General features: G+C 42.8%; 1 protein-coding gene across 3 annotated transcripts in view; it reads right to left on the reverse strand.

Moving 5' to 3' along the window:
- The window catches only part of PDCD11 (programmed cell death 11), a 41,998-nt gene extending 30,496 nt beyond the window's left edge, over positions 1 to 11,502 (reverse strand). For all 3 annotated transcript variants that reach the window (XM_067709504.1, XM_067709503.1, XM_067709502.1), the window contains exons 1-7: positions 11,365 to 11,502; positions 9,921 to 10,039; positions 8,803 to 8,934; positions 7,564 to 7,731; positions 5,903 to 6,064; positions 4,294 to 4,417; positions 3,611 to 3,792 (exon numbers count right to left, since the gene is read on the reverse strand). In XM_067709504.1, coding sequence (XP_067565605.1) covers positions 3,611 to 3,792; positions 4,294 to 4,417; positions 5,903 to 6,064; positions 7,564 to 7,731; positions 8,803 to 8,934; positions 9,921 to 10,019 — 867 coding nt within the window. In that variant the 5' untranslated portion in view covers positions 10,020 to 10,039; positions 11,365 to 11,502. The remainder of the gene's footprint in view (positions 1 to 3,610; positions 3,793 to 4,293; positions 4,418 to 5,902; positions 6,065 to 7,563; positions 7,732 to 8,802; positions 8,935 to 9,920; positions 10,040 to 11,364) is intronic.
- Between the last annotated feature and the right edge of the window lie 45 nt (positions 11,503 to 11,547).

Below are 11,547 nucleotides of genomic sequence, written 5' to 3' on the forward strand. Positions count from 1 at the left end.
AGTTCCTGACCCTGACAGGGAAGTCAGCCAGTTAGCAAGTCGCGCCCAGGAACACAGACTTCCCCACAGTTTTTTAGTGCCTCTCTCATAACGTGGCAGTCAAAACAAAAACTCAATAGAGAATGGGAAGTTTAAGTTGAGAGACTTTCCCAGAGGTAGGATATAGACAAATACATGCATGTACCAAACCAAAGAAGAGAGGAAAAAAAAGAAAATTAGAACTGATCCTTTAAGTCCAACATCATACCAACGGAGTTCTAGAAAAAGAAAAGAAAATTATATTAAAAATTTTAGGGCTTCCCTGGTGGCACAGTGGTTAAGAATCTGCCTGCCAGTGCAGGGGACACGGGTTCGAGCCCTGGTCTGGGAAGATCCCACATGCCGCGAAGCAACAAGGCCCGTGAGCCACAACTACTGAGCCTGCGCGTCTGGAGCCTGTGCTCCGCAACGGGAGAGGCTGTGACAGTGAGAGGCCCGTGCGCCACACGCGCACCGCGATGAGGAGTGGCCCCCGCTTGCCGCAACTGGAGAAAGCCCTCGCACAGAAACGAAGACTCAACACAGCAAAAAAAATAAATAAATATATATATTTATTTTTTAAAAAAATTTTTTTAAAGATCTGATAAGGGGCTAGTATCCAGAAGATACAAAGAACCCTTTCACCATTAACAATAAAAAGATAATCTAACTTTAAAATGGATAAAGACTTCTGATTCAATATTTCTCCAAGGAAGATTTATAAATGGCCAATAAGCACATAAAAAGATGCTCAACATCACTAATCATTAGAGAAATGCAAATCAAAATCACAAAATACCACTTCACACCCACACCCACTAGGGTGGCTATAATAAAAAGAATAATAATAAGTGTTTGTGAGAATGTGGCGAAATTGGAACCCTTATATTGCTGGTGGGGATGTAAAATGTTGCAGCCACTTTGGCTGTTCCTCATAAAGTTAAAACACAGAGTTATCATATGACCCAGCAAGTCCATTCCTAGATATACACTCAAGAGAAATGAAAACATATGTCCCTACAAAAACTTATATACAAATTTCATAGCAGCATTACACATAACAAGACAAAAGTGGAAACAACCCAAATGTCTACCAACTCCATATGATGGAGTATTATTCAGCCATAAAAAGGAATGAATCATTGATAAATGCTACAACATGGATGAACTTTGAAAATATGCTAAGTGCAAGAAACCAGACATAAAAGGCTACATACTGTATGGTTCAATTTATATGAAATACCCACAACAGGCAAATCTAGAGATAAAAAGTAGATTCGTGGTTGCCAGGGGCTTGAGGGAGGGAATGAATGGAGAGTGACAACCAATGGGTACAGGGTTTCTTACTGGGGCGATGAAAATGTTCTGGAATTAAATAGTGATGACAGCTGTACACCCTTGTGAATAAACTGAAACACCACTAAGCTGTACACTTTAAAAGGGTGAATCTTACTATATGTGAATTATATCTCAACTTAAGAATTGGAAAAGAAAAAAACCCACAGTGATACAGAAAACTTTCCCAGAACTTAAGGATCTACATTTCTGGATTACAGGAGGTCAGCACAAATAAATGGAAAGAGAGTCATACAAAAGCACATCATTGTGAAATTTTAAAACGAAAGGGATAAAGATAAGATCCTTGAACATATAAAGAAAAGGAAATCAAAATAACATCAGACTTTCCAAAAGCAGTAGAGGCCAGGTGACAATGAGAACAAGAACTTCAAAATTCTGAGGTGTTTTTTTTTTTTTTTTTTTGGCGGTACGCAGGCCTCTCACTGCTGTGCCCTCTCCCTTGCAGAGCACAGGCTCCGGACGCGCAGGCTTAGCGGCCATGGCTCACGGGCCCAGCCGCTCCGCGGCATGCGAGATCCTCCCGGACCGGGGCACGAACCCGTGTCCCCTGCATCCGCAGGCAGACCCTCAACAACTGCGCCACCAGGGAAGCCCTCTGAGGTATTTTTTACCTAGAATTCTAACCCCAGATTAACTACCAATCACACGTTAGAGCAGAATAAAGTTATTTTCAGATATACTAGGTGTGCAGAAAAGAGTTAACATAGCAGGCCTGAGACTGCGATCCTTGGAAAAGCATGCTTGCGGTGTTGGCCCTGGCCTGGTGTCTGGGAACTTAGACTTCAAGAGGGTTCCCACCACTCTCAGAACTGAGTGGCTCACTGTACCTAAACTATTTGTGCAAACAATATGGTTTATGCTAAACACTCGAATTCCTTAGGAGAGTCAGGAATTTTGGTACATGACAGGCAGCAGGTGCCTATGTGACCAGCCGCAAATAAAAACCCTCAATGAGCTTTGCTGCTAGACAACATTCACCCATGTTGTCATAACCTGCTGCTGGAGGAATTAAATACACCCTTTGTGACTCCACTGGAAGAGGATTCTTGGAGGCTTGTGCCTGGTTTCTTTCAGACTTCATTCCATGGGGCTTTTCCCTTTGCTGATTTTGCTTTGCCTCCTTTCACTGCAATAAATCACAGCCGTGAGGGCCACTATATGCTGATGGTGTGAGTCTTCCTAGTGAATCATCAAACCTGGGAGCGGTCTTGAGAATTTTAAGACACGTGAGGTGAAGAAATTAACCTCCCATCTGCTTTTCTGAGGATGCTTCTGGCGAATGTGACACATTAAGATGAGTGAGTAAACCCAAAAAGAGGAATACATGGAATCAAAGAAGGTTCTATCCAATACAGAAGAGTGGAAAAGGATCTGGGATGATAGGGAAGGGAGCCCTACAGAGCAACCAGTCCAGACTGGAGCCGGATGACAGTAAAAGGGGCTCCGGGTAGGGGAAAAAAGTAGCAAAGATTATTTAGAGGGTTTGAAAACACAGAAAACAGTGAGAGAAAAATAACTACAGGATGTATGAAGAAATAGTGAAAGGGAGGAAAAGAATTCAGCAAATGACAAAAACAAAGCTGATTAGCAACTCCAGAAAAAAAAGCTGTTCAAGAAACAAATTATATTACCTAGCCCAGCAAATAAATAATATCTATGTAGTCATATAATTTAAACACTGAATAATGATTTAGCCAAAATTTTAATATTCCTTTGTTGAAAGGTTGGGAAAAGGTAAGGATAAGAGAGCCAAAACTTTATCTACCTTGATAAGAAGTTCAAACCCAATGCCTCAAAGTGATAAGATGCAGCAGAAGCTTATTATTATACTTGGAAACACACAGGTATATTTCAAAAGATAAGCTAAGAGTTAAAGATGGGGGTTAGATGGGATGACAGTTCTTCATCATAAGCCTTTTAATACCATCTGCTCTTTTAGATCAGCACTGCCCAAGAGAAATATAAGCCACATATGTAATTTTAAGTTTCCTAGCAGTCACATTGTAAAAATTACAAAGAAACGGCTGAAATTTATTTTAATAGTTTATTTAACCCAATATAGGTAAAATATTATCATTTCAACACGTGGTACTGGCTACATTTCCAGTGCTTAATGGTCACATGGGACCAGGGGCTACCCCACTGGACAGCACTCTTTTAGATTGTGTGCACGTACTACTTTAATAAAAATTATTTTTATTTTAGAAAATAGTAGTAACAATGAACGGCTTACCTTCTGTACCTGGGCTTTGACTACCAGTCCTGGCAGCAAGCTGTTGAGGGTCCAGTTTTGCTCCTCAGTAGCAATGGCAGCAGAAACTTCTGAGTAACCAACAGACAGACTAACAATTCCTCCATTGCCTTTCACCTCTTCAATAAGGCAGTTCAGGTAGTGACCTACCTTCAATTTAGCACCTGCAAGTCCAGCCCCCAAAAGGAAAAATACCTATTATGAGAAGGACTTTGAACTTGGGCTCGAGTGATACCTGAAAGATCCATGGCCTACCTGCCCAGTTACCATGCAATACTCCCCATATTCCCAATTTCTCAGGGACCAACTACAAGAAGGGCGTGAAATGACCCTGACTGATCTGGAATCAACTACCACAAAAAAAAATATGAAAACCTCAACAAGGCGAGAGAGTACTGGTTCAGAGGCTCTGGGGGCCCAAATTTCAGCGGAATCTTCTAAGTGAGAAAAAGTGAAACTGGTCCATCAGATCTTAATGAGACTGCCACGCCCTGACCCTTCATACATCTCCCTTTTTCTATCACCTAAGATTAACAGGTGGTTTTAGCAAAGCCAAACATGCGTCAGGGTCAGCATTCTGCATTTTACTCACCAAAGTGGCATTTAAATATAATCCCCCATATACCACCTCACTACCATGGACTGGTCCCTCTTCTTCCTCTCACCTTTGTTCTTCTGTTGGATGTACTCCTGGGCTTTCTGCAGTGGCAGAAAAGCTCTGGCCCCACTAACACCAATGTCCACTAGATAGCCATGGTCTTCCAGGCTGGACACAGTGCCCGTGAGCAGCTGGAGGAAGGCAAAGCATTCCCAAAAGTTCAAAAGTCAAAGGTCATGGGACACATAACAAACATCCACTACCAAACATGACTGTTCCCACCATCCCATAATCCCATACATCCTCTCACTTTTAACTTTAAACCTCAATCCCTACAACACAGGGAATATAGCCAATACTTTATTATAACTACGAATGGAGTCTAACCGTTAAAAATTGTGAATCACTATAACGTACACCTGTAACTTGTATAATATTGTACATTAATTATACTTGAAAAAAAATTTTTTTTAAAGAAAAGAAAAAAACCCTCAGTCCCACTGCAGGATAGAAGAGGGAAAGACATCAACTTTAATTCTCCCAGGGTTTGAAGGATCTTATAGTTTGTAGACAGAGAGGAGTTGAATAATGGAATGACAGAGAGGGGATTCTCCCCTGGAGGATTTTCAAAAGATAGGAAAGACTTTCATGTTATGCAAAGAGATAAACCAGATGGCCTTGCAGTGCCAGCACTCTCAGCACCATGACTAATGAGAATCCAGAACTACCCTTCTAGCTGTCATCAAGTCTTTTCTAAGCACCTCCAAGATGTCCCCCCCCAAATCCTGCCAACCTCCTTTACCTTTCACGGGAAGCACTGTGGCATTCAAATCTGGCTCTGACACTTACTAGCTATTTGGTGTTTGGCCACTTAAGTCACTTAAACCTTTTTCAGTCTGTTTTCTCAAATGTACAAGAGGGACACCTATCAGCCTCACAGGGTTGCTATGAAAATTTCTTCAGAGAAAGTGTCTAAAACAGCACCTGTCAAACAGTGGCCTCTCAATACCTGTCAATTTCCTACAGCTTGGCTTACTGTCATTCCCCACTCTACCCAACGTTCAGGGCCTGGTCCAAACCCCACCACTTCTAACCAAACGCTCCAAGATCATACTGATCTCCTTCCTCTTAAGTGAGTATAGTTTATATGAGTGTGTTTTGTACCTACTTGACTTGGAGGCACTGAGTGGGGATACATTTCTCCTGAACCTCCACAGGACTGGGAGACTCAGTAGGGGATCATCCATTAGTACGGCTGACAGTCTAATTGCCCTGTCTACCCTGTCTCTCGCTCTCAGAGAGCAGCCCTCAAGCTCTCCCCACAAACGCCAGTGGCCTCTGAAAAAGACTTAATCTGTGAAGAAGTCTCGGTAACGAAGGCACTTCAAGGAACTCCTTCTTACCCTTGCTAAGATTCCTTGGAAGCATTTTTTTCCCCCTACCAGCAAATCTTGGGCTTGCTTTCCCTTTATCCCCTCCAGGGTAATGTGATTAGGTTCAAGTCTTCAATTTCCATTAAGTACCCAAAGTACCCTGGCGACCTTCCCCCCAGGAAAAGACTCATGCCCATGTGTAACAGTTAAGCTGAAAGTGAAAGGTAGTCTAGGCACACCCCAGGAGGCAGGACAGGGAGAAGGCATGTTGCCTGCTCCTCTGCCCTGGCGCCAGAGACGTACCATGCCGGGTTTCAGGGCCTCAGCACTCAGCACTTTGTTGACATTTCTGGGGTTCAGAGACAGCTTGACATTCTTTTTGCCCCTCTTTGTGACGTCCAGACTGCTCACCACACATCTCACCAGCATCCCAGGTGAGAAGAGCTCAGGCAAGCTGACCAGGTCCTGCAGAATACAAATGAGAAAAACCTGATACGTACCCTTCCCCTGCACTGAGAATTCATTGCCTGGTCCTGGCTCAGCGGTGTCTCAACCTCAGATCCCAAAGAGCCCAAAAGGCAGATGAAGGGAGTAACTGCTCACCCACAAAGGAAGCGGCCTGTGGCCATATCACAGTCTTGGATTACAGCTTAAGGTCTCCAAACATCTCCACGCAATGGGCAGATGTAAAATGACGTGTTAAAAGAATCGTCTACAATTACTGTCTCTACTTCCTCATCTTCTCCTCACTCTTCAGCTCACTGCAATCTGAGTTCCACCCCCATCACTCCATACTTGATCTCCCAACAAAACCTCCAATGACTTCCATGTCGCTAAACCCAACAGTCCACTTTACAGCCCTTCTCTCACATGACCTTTACAAAGCATTTAACTCTGGTGCTGCTTCCTTAAGCATTTCCTCCCGGCTTCCAACCCTTCGTTCACCATTTTTCTTCTCTGTGTCTCTGGTCCCACCTTCTTCTGACAGCAACTCTCCTTTTATTCAGCAACTAAAATATAGTATTTGCCCCAGGCTCGGTCTTTCAGTCTCTTCTCCCTCCGTGTGCTCCCTCTAAGCAACTTCTTCCCTCTCCATAGCTTCAATTACCACCTATACAAAGAAGTCTAACACATTCATGTTTCTAACCCAAACGTCCCTGAGCTCCAGCATCACCTATCTACTGGTTGTCTCAACTGTACCTCAAACTCAACGTAACAGAAAATCAAATCATGATCATCTCTCCTAATCCAGGTCCCTTTCAGGGTTTCCTGTCTCAGGATGGCATGGCCAACTGTCAAGCCGTGCTCAACAGAAACCTAGGACTCACCTCTGACACGTCTCTCGGCCTTGCCACCCATATGGAATTCGTCACTAAGCGCTGACTTTACCTCCTCAGCCCTCAGTAAATCCATCCATCTCAAGACCCTAGACTACAACAACAGCCTCCTAACTGGTCTCTAGGCAGCTACACATGCCTCTTCAATTCAGTCTCTGTGCTGTCTACATGGCACCCACCCCAGTGAGGACATTTCAAGGGCTTCCCACTGATTCTAGAAAAACAATCCTAAACATGGTCTGGCCTCCACCCAGCCCTCCAGCCCCATCCCACTCCACTCTCCCCGGCTCTCTCTGCTCTAGCGACACTAGCCTTCTGCTGCACATCGGGCTCCTTCTGCCTGAACTCCCTTCCTTCCTTCTCTAGCATACCCTCATCCTTCCTACCTCAGCTCAGGCATCCCTTCCTCAGGCAAGTCTTCCAGGTTCCCTGGGCTAAGTCAAAATCCCCTTATTTAAAAAAAAAAAAAAAGAAGAAGAAGAAGAAGAAAAGAAAAAAAAATTTCCCTATTATAAACTCTCTTGGTACCTTGTACCCTTCCTTCTTAACACTTAGCAAAGTTGTCATTTTACATCTGTTGGTGTACTACTTATTTCCAGTTACAGATTTCATGCGGGTTTCCCATACCTGCAGGGGTTCTTCTTGTGCCACCTGCTCATTCAGCTTTTCAGTGTAGGCATCACAGATTTCAGTCACTTGCACACACCCCTGGAGGCCGTTGGGGAGACTAATCACCAGTTCCAGTTCATTTACCTCTTTCACGCAACCCAAGATCCGCATCCCCTCACACAGGGACTAGAAGAGAAAGAGTGAAATGTATACAACAGGGAAGAGAACAATGATTGGGGAGGTTGGGGGGGTTCTGGCTTCTAGTCCCAACTCTGACATATAAAAGCTACGAGACACATATGTGTACATGTCAGTACACTCATCACACATCTGAGCACCACGAAAGATCGAAATTATACAACAGTGTTTCCAGCAGGGTGCTGGAGGGCACGCTCGCCTTTTCCTTTATTCCAAGCAGCCCAAACTCAAAGGCCTAGCAGGCAACACAATGCAGGACAGAATGTCAGTGGAGACAGAAGTCAGTCTGGAGGGTGCATGCCAGGTCTAAAGGGCGCAACCACTATTCAGCTCTGTGTCCCTACAAACATGAGGGAGTGCGAGCTTGTACTGTCAGCACTTTCAAATTTTTACAAAAAAGCCGGAAATCACATTTTTATGGAAAATTTTTTAGTTTTCTAATGTTGGCATGAAGTTAAACAATTATTTTTTTTAAGTAGCACATAGGACAAAGAAAATAATTCTGCAAGCTGAATCTATATGTTTCCCTTCACTATCATTTGACTTTTTTTTCTTTTTTTACAACTAATGTGTATCAGAATTATCTAAAAATTTAAGGAACATAGTAAGACTGCTTCACTTCTCTGAGATAATTTCCACATCTATGAAATGAAAGGGAAGAATTAGAGTGATTGCTAAAGTTATTGCCAGTTCTAACCTATGACTCTACTAAAACACAAGTTCCATGAGGGCATCGGCGGGATGAGGGACTCAGCAGCTAAAAAGAAAAACTAAAAAAACAACACATGATCACAGGCACTGGTTAATAATTGAAGGAAATAATGCTCAATTCTGAACAAAACTGGAAGAAGTTCTAAAGACATAAGCTACACACACATATTTATATGAAAAGAATGAAGGAAAAAAGGAAAGAGGAAAGGAAGAAGAACATATACAGACTTAAGCAACTCAGAGAGTTTGTTTAAAACAAAACCAGTTATAAAACAGAAACTAACACACCATTGTAAAGCAATTATACTCCAAAAAAGATGTTAAAAATAAAAAAAAACTTTGACAAACCTCCACACTAAGGATTTCAAACTTCTCTCTTACAAACTTGTTGCTTTCTCTCTTTTCAACTTTCAACTTTTTTGTTTTTGCTGGCTCTTTCTGGATCTTTTTCCTTTTGGTGGATTCCTCTTCAGTAGAAATCTAAAGGGGGCAAAAGACCCAAAAGAATAAAAACCAGTAATCCTGGCCTTTCCCTCCAACTTCAGGTCATCTGTCACCTTGCTTTGTCTTCCCTTCTACTCCACCCCACTCCCAATTGTTCCTTTAATTCCTGCCTCAACGCCAATCTCCTGTTCTAACAGCAATTCTCCCTTTGACCAAAATCTGAGCTCTGTTCTCAAAGCCCCTTCTCTCCTGTGTTCTTCCTCCCTTGACTGGGATGAGCACTGGGGTTCCCCGCTGGGAGAAGCAATTTGGAACAGTGAAAGAAAATAAAAGGTGGAGTCACGAAGACCCAAGTTAAATTTCTATCCCCATCATTACAAGCTGTGTGATTTCGGCTAAATTATATAACCTCTCTGAGCCTCAGTTCCTCACCATGGAATGATGATCTCTACTACACAGTACAGTTGGAAAGATTACATAAAATAGACAGGAGACCATACAATCAAGTGTTAGTTACCATCCCTCTAGCATTTGGAGCGCAACCTACTCTAGGTGAAGATTTCAAATTCTACTGCAAATTATGATCGCTTTACACAGCAAGGACCTCATTCAAAAATGCAGTGATCAAACTGTTTTCTCTCCATCCTTAATCAACATGGTAAGTTTCTAAGAATAAGAAACAGGGAATTCTCTGGTGGTCCAGTGGTTAGGACTCCATGCTTTCACTGCCAAGGGCGCGGGTTGGATCCCTGGTCAGGGAATTAAGATCCCACAAGCTGGGTGACGTGGCCAAAGAAAGAAAGAAAGAAACAACGGCACTGCAAACTCAAATATTAAATGCCATGCTTCAAAGGATATAGTCTTGTGGTGGCATGGACTCTCTAATAAGTTTAATTTATAAAAGTTGACTTCAACAAGAATCCAATCTGGAAAACCACACATTCTCAAACAAGGCTCATTCTCCAAAAGGACACTAGAGAGAAAGTGTTCAGTGAGTCTTATCAAAAAAGCACACCACTTACATCAAATAAGTTGTCTTGTTCAAATGACTGCTGGAAAGCTTTCTCTTTCTCTGATTTGTGGGTTTTTCTTGTACCCCCTCGGGGGAAGCTTTCTTCCATGGTTGCCGTGTTTGGGTGTCCTAAAAACAATGCAAAGAATTGGTGAGTTGTATCCTTAGTGTCAAGGTTGTGATCAACGGGCAAGAGATAGAGCCTTCTAGCACCAATGTGTTGGACAGCATTCAGGACTAAGAAATGGATGGTTTGATGCCAGGCAACAGATAATCCATAATTCGTCTTTCCAAAGGTCTTTGCTTCAAAACCACAAGTCTACACATTTTTCTCCAGCAAAAGAAGTTAGTTTCAATGTATTAAATATCATTAAGCAGCTTCAGTTAAGTCACAGATACACAGATGAATACATAACCCCCTACCTTCAAAGAATACGCACATTTTTAAGAAGATAAAACAATTATGCAAAGGATCTAAAATACAAATCAGATTATAAACTATCAATAAGGAGGTAGGAAATAATGAGGCTTCAGCAAAGGAGGAAAGCTTCCTAAAAAAGATGCTTTTCAGCTGAATGTTAAAAGATTAATAAAATTTTGACAGGTGGAAAGGGAAAAACAGAAGGAATACGAGAAAAGGCATGGAAATAGGAAAAAAACAATTATTTTGATAAGCGCCAGCAATATGTCTGTCAAGCTGCTCAAAAGCTTGCTCTTGCCTTTCTTTGAAGAATTGTTCAACTAGATTACAAGGTGAATAAACCATAATAATTGGAGTTAAATTTTAAAAGACACGTTGGGCTTTTTGTGTCAGATCTTTCATCAGGTGTGAATAGATTAACGTTCACTTTGGCAAGTCAGAGCCTTAAGAAGAGGGAAAGACAGAACAGTAACAAAAATATATATATACTTCAGGCTATAGATTGGACAGGGAGATAGGACTGAAGGAAGGTACACCGGGTACAAGGATTCAACTGCAGTACAACAGAGAAATCATGAGAACCAGAACTACTGAATAGGTATAAGTGAGAATAGAAAATAGGAGGGGTTGGTTCTGAGAGACACTTGGGAACAGGAATCTAAAAAGGCTTGAGACTGTGAAAGAGGTGAAGACCTAGAGAGAGCCTAGGAGTTGGAATCAGGAATGGATGTGTTTGGTAGAAATAGAACAAGCAATGCCGTCCAGTTTGCTAGGCATTTGACCCTTAATCTCATTTCAGACAAGGTGAAACTGAAGCTTCAAAGAGTAAACTGATCCCGCGACAAAGAAGGGTCTTGAGCTACTTCCTGGGGACATATTCTGACGTTACAGGGACCACTCCAGCAGAGCCGGCTTCGGAACCCAACCACTCACCCGGCACTGCGGGTGCATGGCAGGGATCCAGAGGACCTAGTCCTGGGACAGACCTGGAAGCCACGAAGTTTCCACCCTTGTCGCCTTTTCCCCCACTCACCAGCCCCGGGACGCCAGCACTTCTACTTCGGAGGCCGAGCCACTGTAATCACACACGCGGAGTCCAGAACACCAGCAACCCAACTCGGCTCTTCCGGAAGCGTGGGCGGGCTCAAAGCCTACTTCCGTTAGTATGCGGTACCGAGTCCTATAGGGCGGGGTGGGGTGGGGGAGAGAGATTTAG

Source organism: Pseudorca crassidens, chromosome 16 (assembly GCF_039906515.1).
Source record: "Pseudorca crassidens isolate mPseCra1 chromosome 16, mPseCra1.hap1, whole genome shotgun sequence".
NCBI lineage: Eukaryota > Metazoa > Chordata > Mammalia > Artiodactyla > Delphinidae > Pseudorca > Pseudorca crassidens.